General features: G+C 41.8%; 1 protein-coding gene across 1 annotated transcript; it reads right to left on the bottom strand.

Moving 5' to 3' along the window:
* Zw10 (zw10 kinetochore protein) lies at positions 1-23,890 on the bottom strand. The gene is made up of 16 exons (XM_076576258.1): positions 23,683-23,890; positions 21,727-21,861; positions 19,115-19,216; positions 18,873-18,950; positions 18,557-18,716; positions 17,242-17,394; positions 15,923-16,114; positions 12,315-12,478; positions 10,692-10,874; positions 9,045-9,283; positions 6,484-6,555; positions 4,901-5,070; positions 3,709-3,839; positions 2,796-2,927; positions 1,865-2,067; positions 1-139 (listed from the first exon to the last, which is right to left on the bottom strand). The coding sequence occupies exons 1-16, from the start codon at positions 23,785-23,787 to the stop codon at positions 19-21; spliced, it is 2,340 nt and encodes a 779-aa protein (XP_076432373.1). The 5' UTR covers positions 23,788-23,890; the 3' UTR covers positions 1-18.
* Between the last annotated feature and the right edge of the window lie 1,308 nt (positions 23,891-25,198).

The raw sequence follows: 25,198 nt of genomic DNA, 5'->3' as shown, positions 1-25,198 counted from the left end.
TTTCTCAGGGAGGGAGAACTATTTAATCTTAGCAAGGGCAGCAGCTCTTCTTTCTGTGTTCTGGAACAAGGCACGGATTAAAGCTTTTACTTCGCTGGAAGAGAATGCAGTTGCCAGGGGCCCCTTTCCATCTGCCCACCTGCAAAACAAGACAAGCTCTATTTCCTATTATGTCTCCACAAAAGCCAGACTTTAAGTTATCCTATGTGATCCAAACACTCAAGGAATTAAATAAATCCTGGGAATCCCACTCTTCTTTAGATGATCTTGCTCATGGCTGCATCTGGCACAAGTACAGCCAGTAGAAACAGGGGAGAGATGGCTCAGTGGTTATGAGCACTGGCTGCTCTTCTAGAGGACCAGGGTTCAATTCCCAGCACCTACATGGCAGCTCACAACCATCTATAACTCCTGTTCCAAGGGACCTGATATCCTCTTCTGGTCTCTGTAGGCACCAGGCACACATATGGGTACACAGACATACATGCACAGAAAATTTCCATACACATAAAGTACATAAATCTTTTTTGTTGTTGTTTTTGTTTTTGTTTTTCAAGACAGGGTTCCTTTGTGTAGCTTTGGAACCTGTCCTGGACCTCGCTCTGTAGACCAGGTTGGCCTCGAACTCACAGAGATCCGCCTGCCTCTGCCTCCTAAGTGCTGGGATTAAAGGCGTTGTGCACCACCACCACCACCACCCGGCAAAACATGTAAATCTTTTTTAAATAAGTGAGTGAGTGAGTGAGTGAGTGAGTGAGTGAGTGAGTGAGTGAGTGAGTGAGAGACAGAGACAGAGAACTTGAGCCACATATGGTGGCTCACATCTGCAATTTAAGCACTTGGGAGGCTGAGGCAAAAAGATGTTTTATTGAAATTCAAGGCCAGCCTGGTGTATATAACAATTTCCGGCCTGGAGTATATAGAAAGACCTTGTGTGAAAAACACAAAACACCTTTTGCAGGGGTGTGGAACTTAACCTCCTAAACCAGTGGTTCTCAACCTCCTTAATGCTTTGACCCTTTAATATGGAATGTAAATATCTACTATGCAAGATAGCTGATGTGCAACCCTGGGAAAGGGTCATTCAACCCCAAAGGGGGTAACAACCCACAGGCTGAGAATCACTCTCTCTCCCTGGAGAAAAAGAACTGGTCATTCAAAAGGTGGTTTTGTGCTGAATACTTAAGACTTGACAATCACTTCTCTGTTAAATTATTCATTCTTGTTTATAAACTGCAGTGCTGGGAATCTAATCATTCTTAAGACGCACATTCAGGTGTAAGAAGGATGCACTAATTAGAAACACCAGAACATCTGTACAGCATGCCAAAATCACATTCTATCAAAACAGTATGAATGAAAAATCTTTTGTTACTAAATATGAGAAAGTGGGGCTGGAGAGATGGCTCACAGGTTAAGAGCACCGACTGCTCTTCCAGAGGTCCTGAGTTCAATTCCCAGCAACCACATGGTGGTTCAATCATCTGTAATGAGATCTGGCACCCTCTTCTCTGTACATAATAAATAAATAAATCTTTAAAAAAAAAAAATATGAGAAAGTGGCCATGAGGTCTGCCCTATGAAAGACCACTAAAAGGCCTCAACTACTGCAATGCAACATGAAATTTATGTACCAGAGGTGCCAGAGACATGGCTCAGTGGTTAGAGGGCTTGCCTAGCATGCATAAGACCCTGATTCAATAACCTGCACATCTGTCTGTCTCACACACCCTCATACACACACACACACACACACACACACACACACACACACACACACACACGACACAACAACGACTGCCACTGATGGTCCTAGTCCCCTTTTGTGACCACACATATGCTGCCACAGAAAACAGATACGCACCGATCTCCAATTTCTTGCAGGCTAGCCTGCAGCATGATCATCAGCTCTTTGAAAGGCATCCATTTGGCCACATAGACTGGAACCTCTTCCTGGTATTTCTTGTTCTTGTTCTCGTCAGACAGAGGTGCAAACACTTGCGGCCCTTCATCCATCACAGTTTTGCACAGGGAATACAATCTATCGCCATCTTCAGTTGAGATGTCCTAGTTTAGCACAAAGGGAACGTAACAGAATAGAACTGAGCCAAAGGGCAGGGCAGAGCAGATGTTTTCCAACCAACCATTGAAGCACATCTTACTAGTCACTAGATCCAGTGAGCTCTCTGAAAACCCTCCTGAAGCTAGCATGAGATAAGCTGTGTGTCGGCCGATGGTCAGCAGTTCTGTGTGTCTGCACAGGAGCCTGTGTTCCCAGCTCAATGTGCTCCACACAGCCTGCTGCAGAGGACAGGGTTTGATCGCGCTACACTATGGAGGATCAGCTAGCCACGTCCAGGCAATTTTCTTCATAGGATCACACAGTCCACTCAACTGCACAGTATGCTGGCAAAGTGGTACCTGCATAGACTATTCCCGTTGCTAAATTAAGTTACTTAGTTCATCTGCAGAACAAATGACTTCATACTAAATAATGTTTCTTGGGACCACTGCCCAGTTTCCAATGCCCTAACTCCTAATTTGGATGCTAGATTGAGAAGTCGCACAACCCTACTTTCTTCTCTAGGTATAAAAGAGATTAGCAAGTTCCCAGCAAAACAGAATTCAGACAAAACTAGAACCAACCAACCAAACCACAACAGCATGAGTTAGACACTAAATAACCAATCTCTTCTACCATTTGTGCCGATTAAAAACAAGGCTGCAGCATCACTTTCTTAATAAAGTCACAGTGCGGGATAAGACTTGCATTTCAAGTCTGTGTGGGCCCTTACCTCCAGAGCAGTGATTCTGCTAATCATCTCCGCAATCGCGGTGTTTAGCAAGGTCCCCATAGCCTTGCAATAAATATTCACCGGCAGGACATCCTGCCACACAATTCCAAGTCTCTTTAGCTGGTGCAGTATCTGTCAGAAGAACGAAGCTATTTACACGGAAGGAGGTGGCTACAAGTCACACTTACAATTTTATGCGATAAGTAAAATGGGGGAAAGAAGTATATAAAAGTGAGGTAACTGGAACCCTATGGCTCTTCAATATTTGACTCAGGGATATCCTTAAGAGAACAAAAGCAGACCCATCCTGGTGGGAGCACTACAGTGAAGAGGAGATCAGCTAAATGTGGTGTGTACACAATGGAGCATTGCTGGGCCACAAAGACTGGAGTCGAGTCATTTGCAAGAAAACATGCTCAGCTGGAGATGACCACTGTAAGCAAGTGAAGTGAGTCTCAGAGGACACAGATCACGGCTTTGCTCATCTGTGGTTCCTAGATCTTACACAGACCCAGACAATAATGTCTGTGTAATGACAGACAAGCAGAGCAAGTGACTCAGCACTTGATACGAGAGGTGAGAAAAAGGAAGGAAAGGAGTGTGTGTTCTACGAGTATCTGCATGCAAATGTCCTTATCAAACCCAGTCCACATACAACCAATATACACCAGTGGAAGAAAGACCCACTAAGACAGGAGTAGAGAGGAAAGCCAACATTTAAAAATTTGAGTCAAGGGAAAGATGGCCTCCTCGTGTCTTGTTTGAACAGGGAGAAGGCCTTACACATAGCTCTGACAGGTATCTAGACTTTCCAATAGGGAGTACAGGAATCAACTGAGCGACTTGCTAGGTGGGGTGAGGAGCCTCTAAGGACGGGTGGGCACCGTCATCAGTGCCTGCAACAGCCTCCTACCTGCCTCACTGCTCTGCTTGCTGCAGAATAATTCTCTTCGTCATCCATGTTGGAAAAGCTCCTAGCACTTGATAATCTTTCCAGAAGTTCTCCTTTCTGCGCCCGCATTTGGGCCAAAAAACACTCTGTGCCTACAGGGGCAAAATAAAGAACCATAAGCCTGTTGACCCACACTGCTAAACCAGGGAGCGAGATGAACATAAGCCTGACAGCGGCTGGGCCTGTATAGAACAACTGTATTTTTAAATCACTAAATGTGTTCTTTGTCAACTTCCTGTCTGTATAAAATGATCCTGAATCCACTTAGCAGTCCTTCTGATCCCATCAAAGGGTGATAGATAATCCTTTCTCAACAGTTTGCCTGCAATATGAGACAGCAAGGAAAAAATCATTTCTATAAAAACCAGCTGCTTTCCGTTGAAGCGTCTACATCGCTGATGGGAACCCGTGCAGCTGAAAGGCTACTTGGACCACACAGGTTCTCAACTCTTCTCTGGGTGCCCTCATAGTAAATTTCAGTTTACCCTACAGTGGATTTCTTTGGACTTCTAATAATCACAATCAAAACCACAGAAGTCCTAAAGGGAGGGAGCTGCCTTGGGGTTTACAAGAACAAGAGCTGACGTCAATGAGGGTCTGTCAACAACACCAACAGCACTGTCACGGTACACATCTCATTATGTGGCTTTCTCCTAACACAAATGACTCGGGGGAGCCAATGCATACCAGCAATAAAGTCAGGCATGTTAACATACCACAAAATCATGTCATGAAAAAGTAATGTTTGTGGGCTTGAGCTCAGCAGTTAGGAGCACTGGCTGCTCTTCCAGAGGTCCTGAGTTCAATTCCCAGCAACCACATGGTGACTCACAACCATCTGTAATGAGATCTGGTGCCCTCTTCTGGCCTGCAGGCAAACATGCAGCCAGAACACTGTATACATAATAAATAAATAAATAAATAAATAAATAAATAAATAAATAAATAAATATTTTTTTTAAAAGTAATGTTTGCACAAAGATGGTATCCATTTTATAGAATTAAATAACTAGAAATATTAGCAAACTAGTAGACTTCCCATACTCTAACACATCTAATACATCACTAACTCCTAACCTCCTCGGCTACTAAATTACAAAGCTATTAAGACTGTATATATAAGTCACATTTCCAAATGTGAGGGATCAGTTACCAAGTCTTCTGAAGCCAGGTACAAGGTCCACAAAGGTAGTCGTGCCATCGCAAAGAATGGGAGCAAGACGCAATCTGAACTGATGACCCAGGGTCAGCAAGTGGTGAGCAATATACATGCAATTGTTATGGTGAATGGCAGCCAATTGGGGGAGCTTCTGAAGGTTCTCCCTAGGCCAAGAGGAAGGGTAGAAAAGGAAACCACCGGTTACTCAAGTCAAGCTTTCTGGAAAGTTGTCTCTCCTCTAAGGTGGTAGCCCTTGGCTTTGACCAATGTCTACTTGTATATGCTGAACATAACAAAACATGTAATCATTCTCCTTCAGTTAGTTGTTCAAGCCAATATCACCTTATCCAATAAAATTCTCCTAGCGGGCGGTGGGCTGGAGAGAAGTGTCAAAAACCAAGAGTGCCTGCTGCTCATGCACAGGACCCGAGTTTGATGCCCAGTATGCAAGTCAGGTGGCTTACAACCAACCACCTGTAATTCCAGCTCTAGGGGATCCAACTTCTGGCCTCTGTAGGTATCTGTGCACATGCACGCACACACACATTAAAAGAAACTACTATTCCAATGACTAATAAAAAAAGAAAAACCAAAAGAATCAACCGTGGATATGTTGCTCTTAGCACAACAAACACATTAAACTGCATTCTGAACTTCCATTCAACTTAGACAGTCTGGGAAATACAGGTTCACTTCTCCCTTTCTGAACTCCCATTTCATTTATATAATGAAACACTGAAATTTTTCAAAATTGACTACAGATTAGAATCACATGGGAAATTTAAGACTACACAGTGAGGCGAACAAGTGAACACACACACACATAAACATAAAAAATAAACTCAATCTTTAAAAAAGAGAGAGGTGAACCCTTAACTATGGAATGGTTTTGGTGACAAATTACTAAAAATATCTATACAAAGCATACAAAAGCCAGGCTGTCATGGCGCACACCTTTAATCCCAGCACTTAGGAGGCAGAGACATGAAGATCACTTAGTTTGAAGCCAGCCTGGTCTACCAAATGAATTCCAGAACAGCCACAGCTAAACAAAGAAATTCTGTCTTGAAAACAAAACAAAAAACCATGAAAACATTTCATTTTAATAACAGAAAGAACTAGAGGCAGAGTTGAACAACTTTTCAGATTAATATCAAAAGCAAACAAACCTTTAAAACCCAAGACATTGGGTTAATACAGCCTGATGCTATATTAACATTAGAAAGAGTGCCTGAGCATATTTCACACTAAGAGGGCCTTCTCATGGGTAGGATCTACAGAACTACAAAACCAAGCACACTCATTGGATGAGGACCTTCCTATTTCCTAACTAAGAAAAGTAAGGTGGCTCCCAAAATGCCTGGGCATTAAAAACTGGATAAAGTCTTTTGACCTTTTAAGTGTGTGCCACCCACACGCAAGGTCACTGTACACACCACAGTAAATGTCTACAGCCTTTAAAAAATCTTAGTTTGGTGTACTTTTACTGCCAATTTTACTCAACAGCTGTGGTGAAAACCAGTTTTTGACCCAACTTACCATTTCTACAGACAATTATCCAGAAATGAGACACTTACTTGTGGTATGTTGGCACCACGTCATGGAACAAATGGAAGATATTCCTCACTGAGTAGAAAAGCTGAACGGCACTGGAAGGAGAACAAACGTTCAAGAGAAATTATACAAACAACGCAGGTGTTCTGTTCATGAAGATCAGCTGATAAAAATATGGCTGCAGAAAACTGGATCTCAGTGGAGACACACTTCATCAGCATCTATAAACGGAACTTCTTTCCCAAAATGTGGATACAATAACGACCTTCAGAACGGGAGCATTCATCCCAAAGCCTCTTTTCCACTTACCCATCTGTGCTCTGCCAGCACTCCAAGTATCCTGCCAGTGACTAATGGAGCTAAGCCTCAAGCAAATGTCACCTGTTCCCGATGCACTCTGCAAAGGGCAAGGCATCAACCAAGGCACTCACTGGGTTCTTTAGAGTCAGGCTGACTTTGAGCCTTCACCTTCCCCTTCTTCCCCAACGCAGAGATGAGTTCACATTTTTTAGAACAGCATCGAACCCTCAAGGTTTTTGCCCTTTAAATCTGATTTTAACCACCAAAAGATTACTATTAAAATGCATTTCAAAAGGGGTGTGTGTAGGGGAACAAGAGGCCTTGGCCTCCAAAATGAACCTGAAAAGAGAAAATACATGGAGATGGAAAGATGGTTCTTTTAAAGCCCATTTGGGATGTCAAGCAACGCTGTCACCCCTACACAGAGTTCTGTTCCCAACACCCACATGGTGGCTCCCAACACCAGGAGATCCAATGCCTTCTTCTGACCTCTGCTGGCACCAGGCATACTTGTGTTCACAGATATACATGCAGACAAAACACCCGTACACATAAAGATTTTTTAAATAATTCAAATAAATATTAAAAAAAAATCTGTTGCAAATGGAATGAATATAAATATTCAGCATACCAAAATAGTGTTTGGCATTAATTTTCTTAGAGGAAAAATTTTAAATAATGTCATGCATCTCTAACTTCTGGTCTGACATATTTGAAGAATGTCATTCGAGGAAATAGTGACAGCTATGTTTACCTTGCCAAAAGCGCACATTCATCCTTTACAAAGGAACAGGTCTTCTGCACAAGCCAGTGAATGGCTCAGCAAGCAATAGCGCTCTCACAGACCTAGTGAACCAAGTGTGATTCCCAGAGCCCATGTAAAGGTGAAAGAGATTCCTCAAATCTGTCCTTTGACCTCCACATGTGTGCCACAGCATCACTCACACACTCACACATAAAAATAAATATGCACTATTCTTTCTACTCATAATCAATACTAATACTTCAGTTAGACTAACTGAAGCCACAGTAGCACTAGGTAAATAAGTTCTATTCAGAGCAGCATAAAAAAGTGTTTGTGCTGGGTGGTGCACACAGTTTTAATCCCAGCATTCAGGAGGCAGAGGCAAGCAGATCTCTGTAAGTTTGAGACCATATTGGTGTACAGAATAAGTTTCAGGATAGCCAGAGCTGTTATAGAGAAACCCTGTCTCGAACCCCATCCACCCAAAAAAGTATCTGCACATGAAAATAACCAATAGATCTGAGAATACAATGACTAAGTCAAGCCCAAACTCAGAGTGTTTTCTTTGAGGCTGAGAAGTAAGAAGAGCTAAACAGACTCATACTGAATGGGCTTTATAAGCCTGCTCTACAATCAACTGGCTAGCCTGCCATTTTTTCCTCAGGAGCTGCTTCAAAACAAAGATTCTGTATGAGATGTGAAACAGAGCCTGAGGCACCCTGAACACAGTGTAGATTAAGAGGAGCCATCATGAAAGGGTGCAGCCGGATCTGCGGCATGTTCTAATCCCGAAGAAGACTGACCCTCCCTCCGTCCCTCCAGCATGCAGCGCATTGCTGTGTGGAGCAGACGGGAAGTTCTCTGTCCCTCCAGCTCCTCAGGCTCCACACGGTGCTGTCCCATGTGGTAGAACTACCATAATTATGCAGCAATGAGCACTTCAATATTAAGCCTTTGCAAGGGAGTGTTCTAGGTCCTCTGCCTGTGCTTTCTTATATAACATCCTTTGATCATAGAGAGCCAAATTTAAACCAAAATTTAAATTTAAAATCAAAAAGTGAGCCAAAAATGAAAGCATGGCTTACTAAAAAGTGAAAAAATTTAATGCCAAATAAACCTATGTAACTATCCACACATGTACCAATTTCTTGGTTTCTTTCTTCCTTTCTTCCTTTCTTTCTTTCTTTCTTTCTTTCTTTCTTTCTTTCTTTCTTTCTTTCTTTCTTTCTTTCTTTTTTTCTTTCTTTCTTTCTTTCTTTCTTTCTTTCTTTCTTTCTTTCTTTCTTTCTTTCTTTTTTTTTTTTTTGCTTTTCTGGGTCTTGTTTATTTTTTTTTTCGTAATAGGATTGTATTAGGTAACCCAGGCTGGCCCAGACCTTGCTTTATAGGCCAGGATGGCCTCAAACTCACAATCCTGCCTCAGCCTTCCAAGTGCTAGGTTTATGAACATAGGCCAACACACCCAGCCAGCACCTGCTTCAACACATTGATACTCGTGTTTCTATAAGTAAATGACAGGGATCAATTCATCTGTGTTACCATTGATCACTACTTGTTGTTGCCTCTAGTAAAGTCTGATAGGCAAGCTCCATTAACTTCTTCACAGACTCGCTGATGCGGCACGTGGGTAAAGAAAAGGAATGTGGGTCCAGTGACGTCTCAGGCTCTAGGTTCCCAGTGTCGCTGAACTGCATTTTGCACACCTTCTGCACCTGTAGCTTGTTATCCACATCAGGGCTGGGTAAGTCTGGTACAGCTTCCTTAGAATCAGGGGTGATCTAGGATTCAAACAGAGAAACCAGAAAATTCCAAGTCACGCACACAGCAGAGGATAAAGACACTCAAGGTTTCCATGGTGACAAAGTTGTGGCCCTAGAGTGACTAGCAGATCTGCAAGGAAGCAGGCTGATTTACAGACTGTTTGATCTTGACTGACAGCACATGGGAAGAAGTTGGAATCTCATGATGTACTGTGAGATTCTTAATATTGATGGAAAAGCAAAGATTTGGAATAACTGAAAAGACCTGCAAAACTCATTATTCTCAGGTCTCATAAAAATACCAGGTTAACTCGAAATGGGTTGATACCTGTGTACTTCAAATGACCAAATACTTTGTTGGACACAATAACGGGGCACACCAAGGGAAATGAGGTATGCAGAAGAAAGGACTAAGAGTCCAGAGCCTGAGCTGGGTATGGTGGACACCTTTAACCCCAGTACTTAGGAAGCAGAGGAGATGGTTCTCCATGTTCAAGATCAGCCTGGTCTATATAATGAGGTCTTTTGTTTTGTTTTGAGACAAGATCCCTCTGTGTAACACTGGCTCTCCTGAAACTCACTTTATAGACCAGGCTAGCCTTGAACTCACAGACATACACCTGCCTCTTCCTCCCAAGTGCTGGGATTAAAGGCATGCGTCACCACTGACAGGCTATGTAACAAGTTTTATGCCAGCCAGGGCTACACAGTTGAGACCCTGCCTCAAAAAAAGAAAAGAGAATGGAGTTCAGAATCCTCACTGCCATTTCAAGCTGGAAAATCTATTAATAGATTGCCTTAGTCTCTATTTTAGTAAGGTTCAGAATGTTTCAGAAACACTTTGCATTCACCAAATGTTATTAAATATATATATGTATATGTGTATATAATATATATATATTATATATACACGATATAAAACAAAATGGCCCAGACTTATCAAAGACTAAACTATTCTTCATGTAAGTTAGTTCACTCCCATTGCAAGTATTTATTTATACCTCTAAAAAGGTATTTATTTTATTCTTATTTATGTGTGTGCATGCACACACGTGGGCATGCATGAGTGTGCAGGTGCCCATGGAAGCAAGAAGTGAACTTCTCACAACAGGTCACACTCTCTATACATAATACAGTCCAAACACACACATCTTCATGTAATGGAGATGAGATAATCTGCTTTTTAATTTCAAGAACAGCAATCCACTACATTTATACAGGCTTTCTCAGTTTACACTTTCAAGTCGCTTTCAAGTACGTATTTTATCTGGAGCTCACAATAATCAAAGAAAAGGGAGATAGCAGGAGCATTTTAAAGAGGACCATTTGTCTCCACAAGTTCAGGGCCTGCTATTCCTTTCTACTTTATCATATGTATCTCAAAATTAAGGTGCTTTGCATAAGCAATGCAGTAATCCCCAAGTACCTTCACAGTGTTGTGAATTTCGGAGGTCATTAGGTTTCTAGCTGCCACAATCACATCCTGGCACTTCTTATTAGCAAAATGAGAATTGATATTCCGAGCATATTTCAGCAAGTCGGTAGTATCACCTTTTAAAAATCTCATCTCCTTCAGGGACTTTTCAAATTCTTCAGTGGACTGTATGATCTGACAGAGACAAATACGAGACAGAGAAGAGAATTATATACAGTTATCCCTCAGTGTGCTTTGGGAATTAGTTCCAGAACACCACTCAGAAATTACAATCTGTGGATGTTCAAATCCTCTGTGTGAAAAGGCACACTGTTACAACCTGTGTACAGCCTCCCATATACCTAAATCACCTCTAAATTATAGTACTTCAAACAGTATATATACTATGTAACTAGACATCATAGTCCACTGTTTCAGGAAAAATGATGAGAAGAACTGTCCTATCTAGTAAAGAAGCAATTTTCCCCCCAAATATTATCAGTCAACAGTCGGGCTAAACTTACAGACACAAATCTATAAAAGGATCAACATGTACATACATTTCAATACCAAAATTTGAACTCACTGTAATGAAAACAGTAAGAACCAAGACAGCCATTTAGATCATAGGACAAGTCATCAATTACTTGGTTTAAAAAATATATATCCCGGGAGACGGAGAGATGGCTCAGCAGGTAATAGCAATTGCTGCTCTCGCAGAAGACCAGGGTTCAGTTCCCAGCACTCACATGGTAGCTCCCAACCACCTGTAAATCCAGTTTCAGAGGATCTGATGCCCCTTCCTGATCTCCACAGGTACCAGGTATATGATGCACATACATACACTCAGGGAAAACAGACACATCCATCTTTTAAAGAATTAAAATTAAAAATAAATTTTAATTATATATTCTTCCAATCCATTTGGAAAAGAATTTTCAATAGAATTTTAAGACTGATAAAGGTATCAAGATCTGGACTGGAGAGATGGCTCAGCGGTTAAGAGCACTCACTGGCTGCTCTTCCAAAGGTCCTGAGTTCAATTCCCAACAACAACATGGTGGCTCATAACCATCTGTAATGAGATCTGGTACCCTCTTCTGGCCTGCAGGCATGCATGCAGGCAGAACACTGTATACATAATAAATAAATAAATCTTAAAAAAAAAAAGGTATCAAGATCTTACAAATAAACACCCCTATTTTAGCAATCAATCAAGTACAAAAAAGGGGGTTAAAGGTACCACACAACAGGTACTGCAGTTGATATACGCATCAAATTAACAAAGGTGTATATAAGAAAGTATACATCCTCAATCAAAATGGCAGAGTAGGAAGAAATTATGTAGAATTTGTTATTTCTACTCCCTAGTAATGGTTTTCTTAAGAGTATAACTTAAGCCAGGCATTGGTGGCTCACACCTTTAATCTCAACATTCAGGAGGCAGAGGCAGGTGGATCTCTGTGAGTTCAAGACCAGCCTGGTCTACAGAGAGAGTTCCAGGAAAGGCACAAAGCTACAGAGAAACCCTGTCTCGAAAAACCAAAAAAAAAAGAACAAAAGATCCTAAAGAAAACACAAGACAGCGGCAGGACTCAGTCCTGTCTGAAAGCCCATTAGCTCTCTACTCTTTACCTCCTCGTATTGCTGCAGCTTACTGCTATTTGTGGGAATCGAATAAACCAAGCAGTTTCTGATGAGGCACTCAGACAGGTCCTCCCAGATCATATCACCAAGCATCTCAGCCAACAGGATCTCAGGGGCTTTTCCATTTTCTAGGTCTGTGTCAAGAGGCAAATCTGAATCCAAAAGAAAAGGTTTTAGACAAACTATTCACAGTTCTGACACATTCTTAAGTTCCTGAGTTTTCTAAAATGATTAAGTTTTAAGATGATGGGCAGAGCAAGTTCCAGGATGGCCAAGGCTACACAGAGAAAATAAAATAAAATAAAAAGATGGCGGGAAAGAAAATGGTGCAGATAATTCTACAGCTACCTCCACAGGCTGCACATGACAATGCATGACATAAAATCATGATTATTTTGCTTTCAGGGCTCAGATGAATCCTGCTCACTGCAGCACTCCTGTGCTCTGTAACAATGTGTGTTATGCCGTCTACACTATAGCCAGCCACCCAGAGGCCATCAATCTGCTTATAACAAGCACTCAGAAAGTATGCATTCAAAGTTAAAACTAATTTTTAATAAAACCTTACTTCATTTTAATAATAAAAAACAAGAGAAAGAAAGAACACTGTATTTTTCCATCACTTGTATAAGATTTGGGAATTCATTCTAAGCAAAATATCAGTAAATTACACTAGAACATCCTGTCTAATCTGCCAAGCACAGTATCCTAGCATCTCCTCTATAGTTTACCTCATGGCTAGTTTTTTCAAAATACCTGGGGAGCATTATATTTAGAATACCATATTTATCATTTGAATAACAGTTAAGAGCCAACTGAATGGCTCAGTGGGTAAAGCTGCTTACCATATAAGCTTAGTGACTTACGTTCAATTCCCACAACATACACATTAGGAGAGAACTGACTCCCACCAAGTTGTCTTCCAATATCCACACTCACACTGTGGTTAACAAATAAATATAATGCCGGGCAGTGGCGGTGCACGCCTTTAATCCCAGCACTCAGGAGGCAGAGGCAGGAGGATCTCTGTAAGTTAGAGGCCAGCCTGGTCTATAGAGTGAATTCCAGGACAGCCAGGGCTAGAGAAACCCTGCCTTAACAAATGAATGAATGAATGAATGAATGAATGAATGAATGAAAGGAAGGAGGGAAAAGCCAGGATGTTGGTGCTTCCTTTTAGACTCCATTCCAGCTTTCTTTCTTTTTTTTTTAAGATTTATTTATTTATTATGTATACAGTAATCTGCCTGCATGTGTCCCTGCACGCCAGAAGAGGGCACTAGATCTCATTACAGATGGTTGTGAGCCACCATGTGGTTGCTGGGAATTGAACTCAGGACCTCTGGAGGAGCAGTCAGTGCTCTTAGCCACCGAGCCATCACTCCAGCCCTTTTTTTTTTCTTTTTTCTTTTTTCCAGCTTTCTTCTGAAACAGAATGAAAAGTGAAGCCATTACAGACATTAAAAAAAGGAAAAAATTTCAAGCCAGGCGGTGGTGGCACACGCCTTTAATCCCAGCACTTGGGAGGCAGATCTCTGAGTTCAAGGCCAGCCTGGTCTACAGAGCAAGTTTCAGGACAGCCAGGACTGCTACACAGAGACACCCTGTCGGGTTTATATACATGCTAACACTACCAATTACCTCTGGTTTACAGAAGACAACAAACGGAATGACACTGTGCTCTTTGCCATTGCTCATGAGTTACAGACAGGCTAACTGCACCATTAGTGTTGTGTTTTCACTGAAGTAAAAGGAAATGCTCGCTAGAAATTCAAATCATCAAAAATGAGGATGTGGATTTGGGAGAGGGGTGTAATGCAGAATGAAACAGGCAGGATCTTACTCTATAGGCCATGCTAGCCTGGAAGTCATGGTGATCCTCCTGCCTCGGCCTCCTGGATGCTGACAGTACAAGCTTGAAGCACCACACTACACTTTATTTCTCGCTGATCTCACATAAAAGAAGGGTGTTGTCACCTGTCACTTGCTAAGGACTTGTGTCCCCACAGAGTTTTCAGTTGCAGACCTAACTGCCAACATGAAGGCGTTGGGAATCCGAGCCAGCAACTGACAAGAGGAGTGAGGCAGGAAGATTCCTGGCCTAGTCTAGGATACAGAGTAAGTTCCAGACCAGACCGCGAGACTCTTGTCTCAAAGAAAACCAAACCAAAACAACAAAGGTGCATTTCTTCTTAAGAACTAAGAGGAAGAAAATCTCCGTTGGGAGATGGATATGGCAGCACACAGCTGTGATGCGGCCTTGGGAGGCTGAGGCAAGACTGTGGGTTTGAAGTGTTCTGCTTCTATCAAAGTCACACAGACGATTCCTTACTCATATCTAAATCACTTATACAAAAATAAATAGTTTATGATTGTTAGGAAGGCCCACGAATAGCAACATTTTTAAAGTTTAAAAACTTTCTTCAAAAGAATGTTGGCTGGAACATTCCACAGGACTACTGAAGAAGGCAAGAAGAACCTAAGTCAAACAGACCAGAAATAGCAGCACTGTTTCAAAACACTGGAAGAAACTGGTTTTTCAAGACAGGGTTTTTCTGTGTAGCCCTGGCTGTCCTGGAACTCACTCTGTACATCAGACTGTTCTCACACTCAGAGATTTGCCTACCTCTGCCTCCCAAGTGCTGGGATTAAAAGTGTGAGCTACCACTGCCTGGCTCAGAAGAAACTTTTTTTTTTTTTTTTTGGTTTTTCAAGACAGGGTTTCTCTGTGTAGTTTTGGTGCCTGTCCTGGAACTCACTTTGTAGACCATATAGAGGAGAAAAACAGTAAAACACAAAAACAGGCTATTTCCGATGTAAAGATTACCAATAGGCCAAGTGAAAACACAATTTATTCCTGATATTGCTACTCATTTATTTGCATCAGATAAATCGAGATTTTTCCCACGGAAATATGTACAACAGTACCTGGCTGATTTTTCCTACAACTAAGGCAAGATCCCAAACTATGATGTTACCAGAAGTCCAGTAAAAGTACATCCTAGACTGTGGGAGCCCACAGAGGTTTCCTAGTGAGATCTGAGCTTGCTTTACCAGCAGGACTGCATAAGAGGATGATTTGATCACGGGCCTGGGTAGTGGGTGTTTGGAAGGGTCTACACTTGGTTGTATCTTAACAAGGGGGAGGTCTTTTGCTTCACCCTTTGGCATTGTTATAAAAACCCTTTTGAATAAAGTTCTAGGCCAGTGGATAAGGACCCAGGCCCTCCAGAGGCTATCCTGTGTTTCTGTCTTTTTCTCTCCCCTCTATCCTTCTGTCTAAATCTCTTATCCCCCTCCCCTCAAGAGTACCCAGGTAAAGGTCAGGGCTGGTCCCCCACACTGGACTCCAGCTAAAATACCATTAAAACACGGGATCTGAGATACCACTAATGACCCAACTTGCTAATACAGGGCAAAGAGAAGAACTGTAAAGGGGGCAAGAACTCAGAAGGGACGTACTATGCTTCTGTGGCGTATCATAGCCCAGACCCTCTCCTTCATTGGACTCTATCAGCACTTTTGCCCTAATGGTAATACTTGTAAAAGCAGTATGCACATTTCCAGATTATAAAAGGCCACTTTGGAGTACAGACCTAGAAGCTGTTTCTGGAGCACTTCCAGGACTAATCGGATCTTTGCAAAAGCTTCAGGTGGTGACGGATGTTCCAAGTCTGTCGTCAGAGACTGAAAGCGAATGGTAACTGAATCCGGCTGCTTTTCAATCACAGCATGGAGTGATGGGCAAGTCACCAGAGGTTTAAGCATATACTTCAGCAGCATCTGACCTGAAATCAATACCATGAAAACACTCATCAACAACTACTACAGAACAGGGAAAACGATGCAAATATCATTACTCATACATGAAGCTTCCAAAAAGTAAAGAAACAGAAAAGAATAAGACATTGTCTCAAAAAAATAAAAAATTTAAAAATCAGGGGCTAAAGAGATGGCTCAGTAGTTAAGAGAATTTCTTATTCTTGCATAGGACCCAGGCTCGATTCTCAGCACCCACAAGGTGGTTCACAACGATGATTCCAGTTGCAGGGGATCTGATGTTCTCTTCTAACCTCCACAGGAACCAGACATACCCGTGGTACACAGACATACATACAAGCAAAACCTCATATATAAAATAAAATAAATAAATCTAAATATAAAATTTGTTTAAAAATAATCACTAGAGGAAATTTCTAAAGCATAAATGTACCAAAAATATATATCATGAGGACCAGAGGGATGGCTCAAGTGTTAAGAGCACTGGCTGCTCTTGCAATGGACCCAGGTTCAGTTCCCAGTTCCCACATGACAACTGGCAAACTGCCTGTAACTCCAGATACTGGGAAAATCTAACGCCTTCCATGGACACAACATATACATGGAGTATCTATATATAAGCAGGCAAACTACCCAAACACATAAACTAAATAAGTAAATCTCAGAAACAAAATATACCTATGAAATTACATACTGTAAGTTTTCTCAGAGAATCTTTCCTACCTGTAGACTTTTAAGTTATTCAAAAATAATAATTATAAAAATTAAGAAGTAGTTTTTAAAAAGGACCCATTCATTACTAAAAAAGATACTTATGACCAGTCCCTTTGAGGCAGTGGTTCTCAACCTGTGGGTCACAACCCCTTGGAGGGTCACATATCAGATATCTTGCATATCAGATATTTACAATTCATAACAGTAGCAACATTACAGTTGTGAAGTAGCAACAAAATATTTGTATGGTTGGGGTCACCACAACATGAGAAACTGTATCAAAGGGTCACAGTGTTAGGAAGGTTGAGAACCACTGCTCTGATGGATCACTAATATTCTCCTTAGAAGTTTATCATCTCTTTGGTCATCCCTTTCACACTAGGCCTTCTGAAATTTAATGGGAATGAAACAAATCATTTACCAAATGATTTCAGCTTGGTGGGTAATTCTCCAAGAATGGAAAATGCCAAGAGGACAGAGCTGATGGATGGCAGAGGGGCCACCTCCTCCTTCTGGGGTTGTTCAGTACAGAAATGAAGCTCTGTTTGTAGGCAAGATTCTAAGCTGCTGGTATCTGAGAAAAGGAAGAGAATATCAGCTGTCTCAGCAATGCAAGGGGATCATCTCCTCATAGCACGTCCTCTGCTGTGAGGAAACTTTAGATTCCTAAAATTGTTAGATTCCTAAAAGTTTCATTACAACATACTTATGATACGATTAATATGATACACATGACCTATGCACTGCTTCCAAACAGAAGATGCCATTTTTTTGGTATGTCCTAAAAAATCAAATTAAGTGCAAAAAAGTTGATATGCCAGTAAGAAATGCTACCTAAATGTGTGCAGACTGAATAAAGGGGCAAGGACTGTAAAGTGAGCCCGTGATTCCCAGACCTTCCACCCGCCAGTGCCACCAAACCTGCTTAACAGGTCTAATAAGCAGAGTGTTACTAGAAAGAGTTCAACGCTCCTGCCGGCGTCAGCTCAGCTGCAGTCTACCCGAGAATCCCATCTGAAACTTTCTGTACTACTTCTTCAAAATACCAGATAATATATCAAATGTCACACACAAAGTGGAGGTAAAATGGATATAGGAAACAGAGCAGGAGTTTCTGGGATGTACTCTGAAATACACTAAATTTCAAAATCCAACACAGAAAATGTACGTTCTTTACAAACCCCTTCCTAGGTTTCATTCTAAGGCAAATAATTTAGAATGTGAGCTCACTTTCAGGAATGAGAAGAGAAAGAGAAGGGAATGAGGAGTGAATATGATCAAAATCTATTAGCTACATTGTAAAAATGTCATCATGATATTATGTACAATATATATGCTAATCAAAAAAATGAAAAACAAAAACCAGTGAAAAGGGCCGGGCAGTGGTGGTACATGCCTTTAATCCCAGCACCTGGCGGGCAGAGCCAGGAGATCTCTGTGAGTTCGAGGCCAGCCTGGTCTACAGAGCGAGTTCCAGGACAGGCACCAAAACTACACAGAGAAACCCTGTCTTGAAAAACCAAAAAAAAAAAACAAAAAAAAAAAACCTGTGAAAAGGGAGATCACACTAAGAGGTAGGTTGAAAGATTAATAAATGAAATTCAGAAAAACTAACAGATTAATACATCAGTAAGTGAAATAGTCTTGTTTTTTAATACTAAATATTTAGGATGTATTCAGAGGCCAAAATGGTTCAGGCAGATTAAGCAAAGCAGTCCACCTGAGGTCAGCAGCACCTTTTGACGGGGGAAACTTCCATACAATCAGCTTCTGCCACTCTTCTCCGAGGTGGTAAAGGATGTTCTGCTTCTGGACAGTAAGCTCCATGCTGAGAGACTTCAACATTTTCAAGTCAAAGCATTTTCTGGATTTTAATAACTTCAAGCATTCCTGTGCCTGGTAGTAAAATGGGATCACTGTTAACATTTCCTCGAGATTCACAAAAAAACTAGAACCTACTTGTTGAACAACAAAGGACCAAAGGACACAAATGAACACATCAAAAAACGAGACCAGCACTAACGACTCAGACTTCAAAGAGCATGTATGTACCTCCTCCAGGTGCTGAGCAGCAGCGATGTATTTCTTCTTCGCTAATGCACTATTATACTCTTCAATAGCAGAAGAAAACTGAAAAAGGTAAGTTTAGATTAGCAGGCATTTTCATTTCCAGGTCTTACTATTTTAAATGTCTGCTTGTAAAATGTGAAAACACCATTTTGTCAGGAACCAATCAGAAAAAGAGACAGCCTCCTCAGCAGCCAAACACCAACGTTCCAGCTGAGCTTACTTACCTCTTGCAATTGTTTGAGCAAATCCAGGACTACAGAGTCTCTTTCCAGCTGCTGCTTCAAGCTTGTAAATTCAGCAGTCGATATGTGAAGATCCCGACGGACCTAATTCATACATCAAAAGTGTAAGTACTTTTAAGTCATACCACATCAAAGGAATACAACACTCGTAACTTATCACTAAGCTTTAGTAGCACAGTGTAATTCATGTTGAAATTTAAACAGTTCAGACAAATAAAAACACTGAAGATGATTAGGAGGGACTGTAAAGATCCACTTAGTTCAAAGCCTTACCCTATACAAGAATATCCATTCTCAGGTTGACGAGATAGCTCAATGGGTAAAGATTTTTGCCACCAACCCTGATGACCTGAGCTTGAGTAGCAAGCATATAACACACAAAACAAATACAAATAAACAGAAATCAATAAGGACACCCATTCTCGGGACAGGATCTCACAATACAGCCCTGGCTAGCCTGGAACTCATTATATAGACCAGGTTGGTCTCCAACTCACAGAGATGTGACTATCTCTGCTTCATCACCTTCTCTTAAGGTAAGCAGTGTCTTTCAGTAGAGTTCATCCACTTGGATTACTAGAAAGGCATCCCCATTGACAAGTGACTGTTTTGTTTGTTTTTTCGAGACAGGATTTCTCTGTGTAGTTTTGGTGCCTGTCCTGGAACTCGCTCTATAGACCAGAACTCACAGAGATCCTCCTGGCTCTGCCTCTCAAGTGCTGGGACTAAAGGCATGCACCACCACAGCTGGGTGACAAGTGATTGTTTTTAATGTTGAGACAGAACCCACTTCCTTCTATTCCACTGTTTCAGGGCATCATTAATTCGCTCTCTCCTGTGTTTTAACTTCGCCCTCCCTCATTCTTCATGCATGCATGAAATAAGTAACTGAGCACCTACAGCTGCATGGGAAGCTTCTCCCTCATTCTATTCCACTGTTTCAGGGCATCATTAATTCGCTCTCTCCTGTGTTTTAACTTCGCCCTCCCTCATTCTTCATGCATGCATGAAATAAGTAACTGAGCAACTACAGCTGCATGGGAAGCTCCTCCCTCATTCTATTCCACTGTTTCAGGGCATCATTAATTCTCTTTCTTCTGTGTTTTAACTTCGCCCTACCTCACTCTTCACTCATGCATGAAACAAGTAACTGAGCAACTACAGCTCATGGGAAGCTCCTCCCACCAGATTTTAGTATGTTGAACTTTCCATGCCTTTGGAAAGAATTCCCTCCACTCGAACAACCACCCTATTTCTCAGCAGCTGCCTTCTTCCTCTCCCACTTCACACACATAAGCTTTTGCTAACTGACATTTATGCTGTCTTAATTCCTCATTTCAGTCACTCTACACCTCGCTGTAATGAAGGTTTTAGTTCCACCAGTTCATCAATATTGTCCTGATCAAAAACACCAATTTTTCAGCCAGGGGTTGGGGAGGTGGGGGGTGCATACCTTTAATCTCAACACTTGGGAGGCTACACGGAGACCTTGACTCACTCACTCAAAAAAAAAAAGGCACCAATTTTTCATTGCTCAACCAAAGCCTATTTCACCAATACCAAACTAACACACCTCTTCTTCCCTCCCCCTTCCCTCTCTCTTGTTCCATGATCCATTCTCTACTGATCTCCCTCAGTTCTCTAAAATATCTGGCCATGTCTGGAGACATTTTTTTGACTGCCACGCTGAAATAGGGCTGGCATCTAGTAAACAGAAGCCATGGAGTAGAGAGCTCTATCATTATACAGTGCTTTATACACTGTACAGGACAGACTTACTCAGCCCAATATATCCAGAGCCAAGGGTCAAGATTTGTTTCAGTGACCAAACAGCTTGTGCCTCAGTTCCCCTTTGCTCCTAAAGCATACCACATTCTCCATAAAGATATGGAGTACTAGGCCACAGAGTACCGCAGTACAAGAGTCCTCTGCAGGCTCATCAACAGTAGAATAGCTGTGATGAACAGTGCAAGCAAATTTTACAGAAGGCCCAATTCAAGAAAAATCGTCTGACACTTAAATGTCTTAAGGCCAGCTGCAGATCTAAGAGAATGCTATAAAAGATGACAGGGTGGTTGTGCACAGCGACACAAGCCTCTAGTCTTGGATCTTAGCCTCTAGGGAAGAGGAAGCTGGATCATTCCAAGTGCAAGGCCAGCCTGGGCTACACAGTGAGCTCCAGGCCAGCCTGGGTTGCACAGAAAGACCCTGTCTCAACAAGAGAGAGGGAGGAACAAACATTCTAATTAGGAAAAGACAAAAGACCAAATGATCTAGTTCTAAGCATTATCTGTTTTCATTTCAAATGAAGTCCTCAGATTTTCTTAATTAAAAAATCCACTCACATATAAGACATTATTATCCTCACTAAAAGAAAAAGCACCATAAGAGGAAGACTATATGATTCTAAGTTTGAGAAATAGTTCTAATTAGAATTGAAGTCACCCTACAATCATTTGGTTCAACCTCTACTTACCAATAAGGAAATCAAGGCCCTGAAATGTTCCACAGAAATTTTAGAAATCAAGAAGCTAAAAAAAAACGATGCCTCCCTAAGAAACCTAAACTTACCCAACACAACAATCTATTCTTACCTCACTCTCTATCCTGGATTTCAGCTGGTCGATGTCATTAGATAGCTTGTCCACCTGGGTAACCAGGTCCTGTGCACTCTGCATGGTAGGCAGGAATTCACTGTACTTCTTGCTGATCATATTGCACACCTCACCCTGTAATACAAGATAAAAAATTTAAAAAAGGATTGGGTTTTGTTATCTCCCTTAATTCAAGGCAACTTAATGCATTCTTGAACACTGCACTGAGTAATGAAATGAATTAGGAACTTCATAAAAAATATACAGCATCTTCCAAGTTAGAACGTTATCTAGTTACGCATAGCTTTCCCTCCAAGCAATGCATTTCCTTCAAAAACATTTCATTCATCCTTAAGGGTCCCATACATTATTAAAATGTAGAAAGATAACAATTACCAAACTCCAACAATGCTCAAGATTTGTACAGACTCTAGAAATGAGAAAGATGGAGTCATAAGTTTCACAATGAATTGTATCTGTGTCCAAAAATTTTAATCTACCTAAACATACATATCCATAATCTGTATACCTTAATTTATGAATTTCCATCTTCTGAGCAACAGATAATCTTTAAGAGATAATCTTAAAGCTCTTCAAATGATTAGAAGGACTGGGGAGATGGCTCAGACAGTAAAAGCGCTTGCTGCCAAAGATGACCCGAGTTCAATTCCTGGGACCCACACAGTAAAAGGAAAAAACTGATTCCCAGATGTTGTCCTCTGACCTCCACACATGTACCATGGTACATACATGCACCCCACACATACACACACATACATACATAAATAAAAAATTTAAAAAAAGGATTGGGTCTTGTTATCTCCCTTAATTCAAGGCAACTTAATGCCTTCTTGAACACTGCACTGAGTAACTTATGCTTGCCCATAAACTAATTCCTTTCAGGGAAGAAAGATTCTATTTTCCAACCTGACCAAAATACAGGGCCAAAATGCAATACTCCAGCAGAGTTACAAAGTACAATGAGAAAGACTATCTCTCAGAGGGGGAAAAAAAATCAGGCATCTGCTTTATTCAGGAGGTTACATTTGAGATGGAAGATTTTATATATATTAGAAATACATTGAAAGACTATTAAAAAATGGAGAAATGGCAAAATATGGGAGCTGGGGGTGCAGGGAAATACGCTTATCTGAGGCAAAGAAAGTAGTACTCATTGACTTAAGACTCAAGTTTACGTATAAAAACTAATAGAAAAAGTAGGCTCTGAATGCAATGTTCTCTTCCTAGGTCATTAAAAAGGTCATTTAAAAAAAAAAAAGAAGAAGAAGCTTAAGCCACATTACAGAGATGCCATTGGCAAGAACACCTAAAATTAAGAAAGCCATTTTTGTGTCATCCACTGTTGTTAGGACGCTTGCTCCCTGAAGTCCAGACTTTCTCAGGGACACGTCATTTTAAATGAAAGCCACTGAAGATGTGTCTTGCCAGGTAACACCAATACGAAGTGAAACTGTGGCTGTGTGCTGCAAATCCATGCAGGCACAAGATAGGCTCACCAGCACTTCGCATGCCTCAAGTTCCGTGCGTGAATTTAGACTTTTATAAACATATTCAACCGGTTTAAAAAAAAATCGAGGATGACGCCACAATTTTCCTAGAATTATTATATTCATCCATAAATGAAAGAGTGGGTGGAGATGAGCAGCCAGATAGGGTGGCTTGTCCTGTCCTCTCTCTGGACATCCGGGCTTCCAGTCCCACCTCCGGCTCCACTGGTTTCTTCAGTCTGCTCCATCCCAGTTCACTCTTGCTCAACTTAGCCAGACTCCCCACCACGGTACAGCCACGGCCCCTTCCTCCTCACAGTCCCAGGCCTTGGTGGCCGCTCTCTAAGCAGTCCCCACACTTGTCTCGCCTCCGACTCAGGGTTCTCCCCATTAGTTCCGCACCCGGATCTCCCCAGCTTGCAGCCGGCCGACGGTGGCCCGCCCTCACCTTGATCTCCTCCACCCGCCGTGTCAGGCGGCTGATTCGAGTGCCGAGATCCTCCTTCTCCAAGCTCCCCGAGTGAGCCAAGACTTCCGTCACGAAAGAAGCCATCGCCACGAAATGTACCTACACCGACCAGGTCACTCCAGCTGCCAGCGCCGCAGCTCGCGTCCCGCCCGCGGCCTCACCGCGTGGCCTGCCGGGAAACTGAGTCCTGTGGGGCCCCGTGCTTCAGCACAGGCGAGAGTCACACTACAGTTCCCAGCAGGCCCCGCGACTCCTGGCATTGGGTGTTTCGGCAGCGTCTGGGAGCCCCAAGACTGCGCAGGCGTGATCTGTTCCCTACTGGTTTTCAAACGTCTTGTCTCTTCCCGCCGGTTTTTTGTTGTTTTTTTGTTTGGTTTGTTTTGTTTGCACTAGAAGCTGCGGAATGTTTCACCTAATAAATCCTTCATGAACCTCCCTATGTTCCATAACATTTTCCTGTGAAATGATCTACCCCGATACTTAGGGACTCATCTCGCTCTTTTTTGTTAAATATTCATTGGGCGCAGCAGCTGACTTGAGTCTACGCGAATTTTGCCCTCTGGAGTTGAGCGGGAGGGAAAGCGGTATCATCTCATTATTAGAGAAAGCCTCCCCGCAATTGCAAGCAATATATATATAAAGCAATATATATATATAAAGCTATATATATATATATATACATATATATATATATATATATTGCTTATGTTGCCTCATACTAAGTATACTCATGCATAAATGCGGTACCCATTTATACTTAGGGTAACAGTCCTGTGTGTACTAAAAACATTCCTTTGTAAAAAAATTTTTTTCTTAGGATTTGTATGTTTGAAGCCCGACATAGTGGTGCAGGAGGATCTCTGTGACTTCGAGGCCAGCCTGGATTACAGAGAAAAGCCCTGTCTCGAAAAACCAAAACCAAACAAACAAACAAAAAGATTTATATGTATGAATGGTTTGACTGCCCACGCAAGTCAGAAGGAGGAAACAGATACCCTGAAACTGGACTCATGGATGGTTATGAGCCACCATGTGGATGGTGGGAGTTGAACCCAGGTCCTCCATAAGAGCAACCAGTGCTTTTAACCACTGACCAAGCCATCTCTCCAGCCCCTAAAACAAGATTCTTAGCACTTCCTATCAGAGATTACAAATAAATTACAGCAAATGCTTTTTGCCGGGCAGTGGTGGTGCATGCCTTTAATCCCAGCACTCTGGAGGCAGAGGCAGGCAGATCTCTGAGTTTGAGGCCAGGCTGATCTAAAGAACGAGTTCCAGGACAGGCTCCAAAACTACACAGAGAAACCCTGTCTGGGGGGGGGGGGGGCGCGAAGCTTTTTTTTTTTTTTATTGTTGTTTAGGTTTAAAGTTTTTGGAGATTTATTGGTTTTGATTTGAGATAAGGTCTCTAGCCCAGGAGGGCATCAAATTCACATCTATCCTCCTGCCTCAGCCTCCTGCATACATGGATTATACACTTGCTCCACTACGTCCA

This window comes from Peromyscus maniculatus, chromosome 7 (genome assembly GCF_049852395.1).
Source record: "Peromyscus maniculatus bairdii isolate BWxNUB_F1_BW_parent chromosome 7, HU_Pman_BW_mat_3.1, whole genome shotgun sequence".
Taxonomy (NCBI): Eukaryota; Metazoa; Chordata; class Mammalia; order Rodentia; family Cricetidae; genus Peromyscus; species Peromyscus maniculatus.
The sequence above is the reverse complement of the archived record's forward strand: the minus strand, read 5'-3'. Positions and strand labels throughout refer to the sequence as shown.

What these genes read in the sequence shown, in the direction of transcription:
- Zw10 (XM_076576258.1), bottom strand. Translation starts at nt 23,787, where the DNA reads ATGGCTTCTTTCGTGACGGAAGTCTTGGCTCACTCGGGGAGCTTGGAG. An exon ending in AATCCAGGATAGAGAGTGAG is followed by an intron (nt 19,217 to 21,726) that starts GTAAGAATAGAT and finishes TGTATGAATTAG; the next exon opens with GTCCGTCGGGATCTTCACAT. An exon ending in ACAACAAGTAGTGATCAATG is followed by an intron (nt 6,556 to 9,044) that starts GTAACACAGATG and finishes TTCTCCTTCCAG; the next exon opens with TGCCGTTCAGCTTTTCTACT.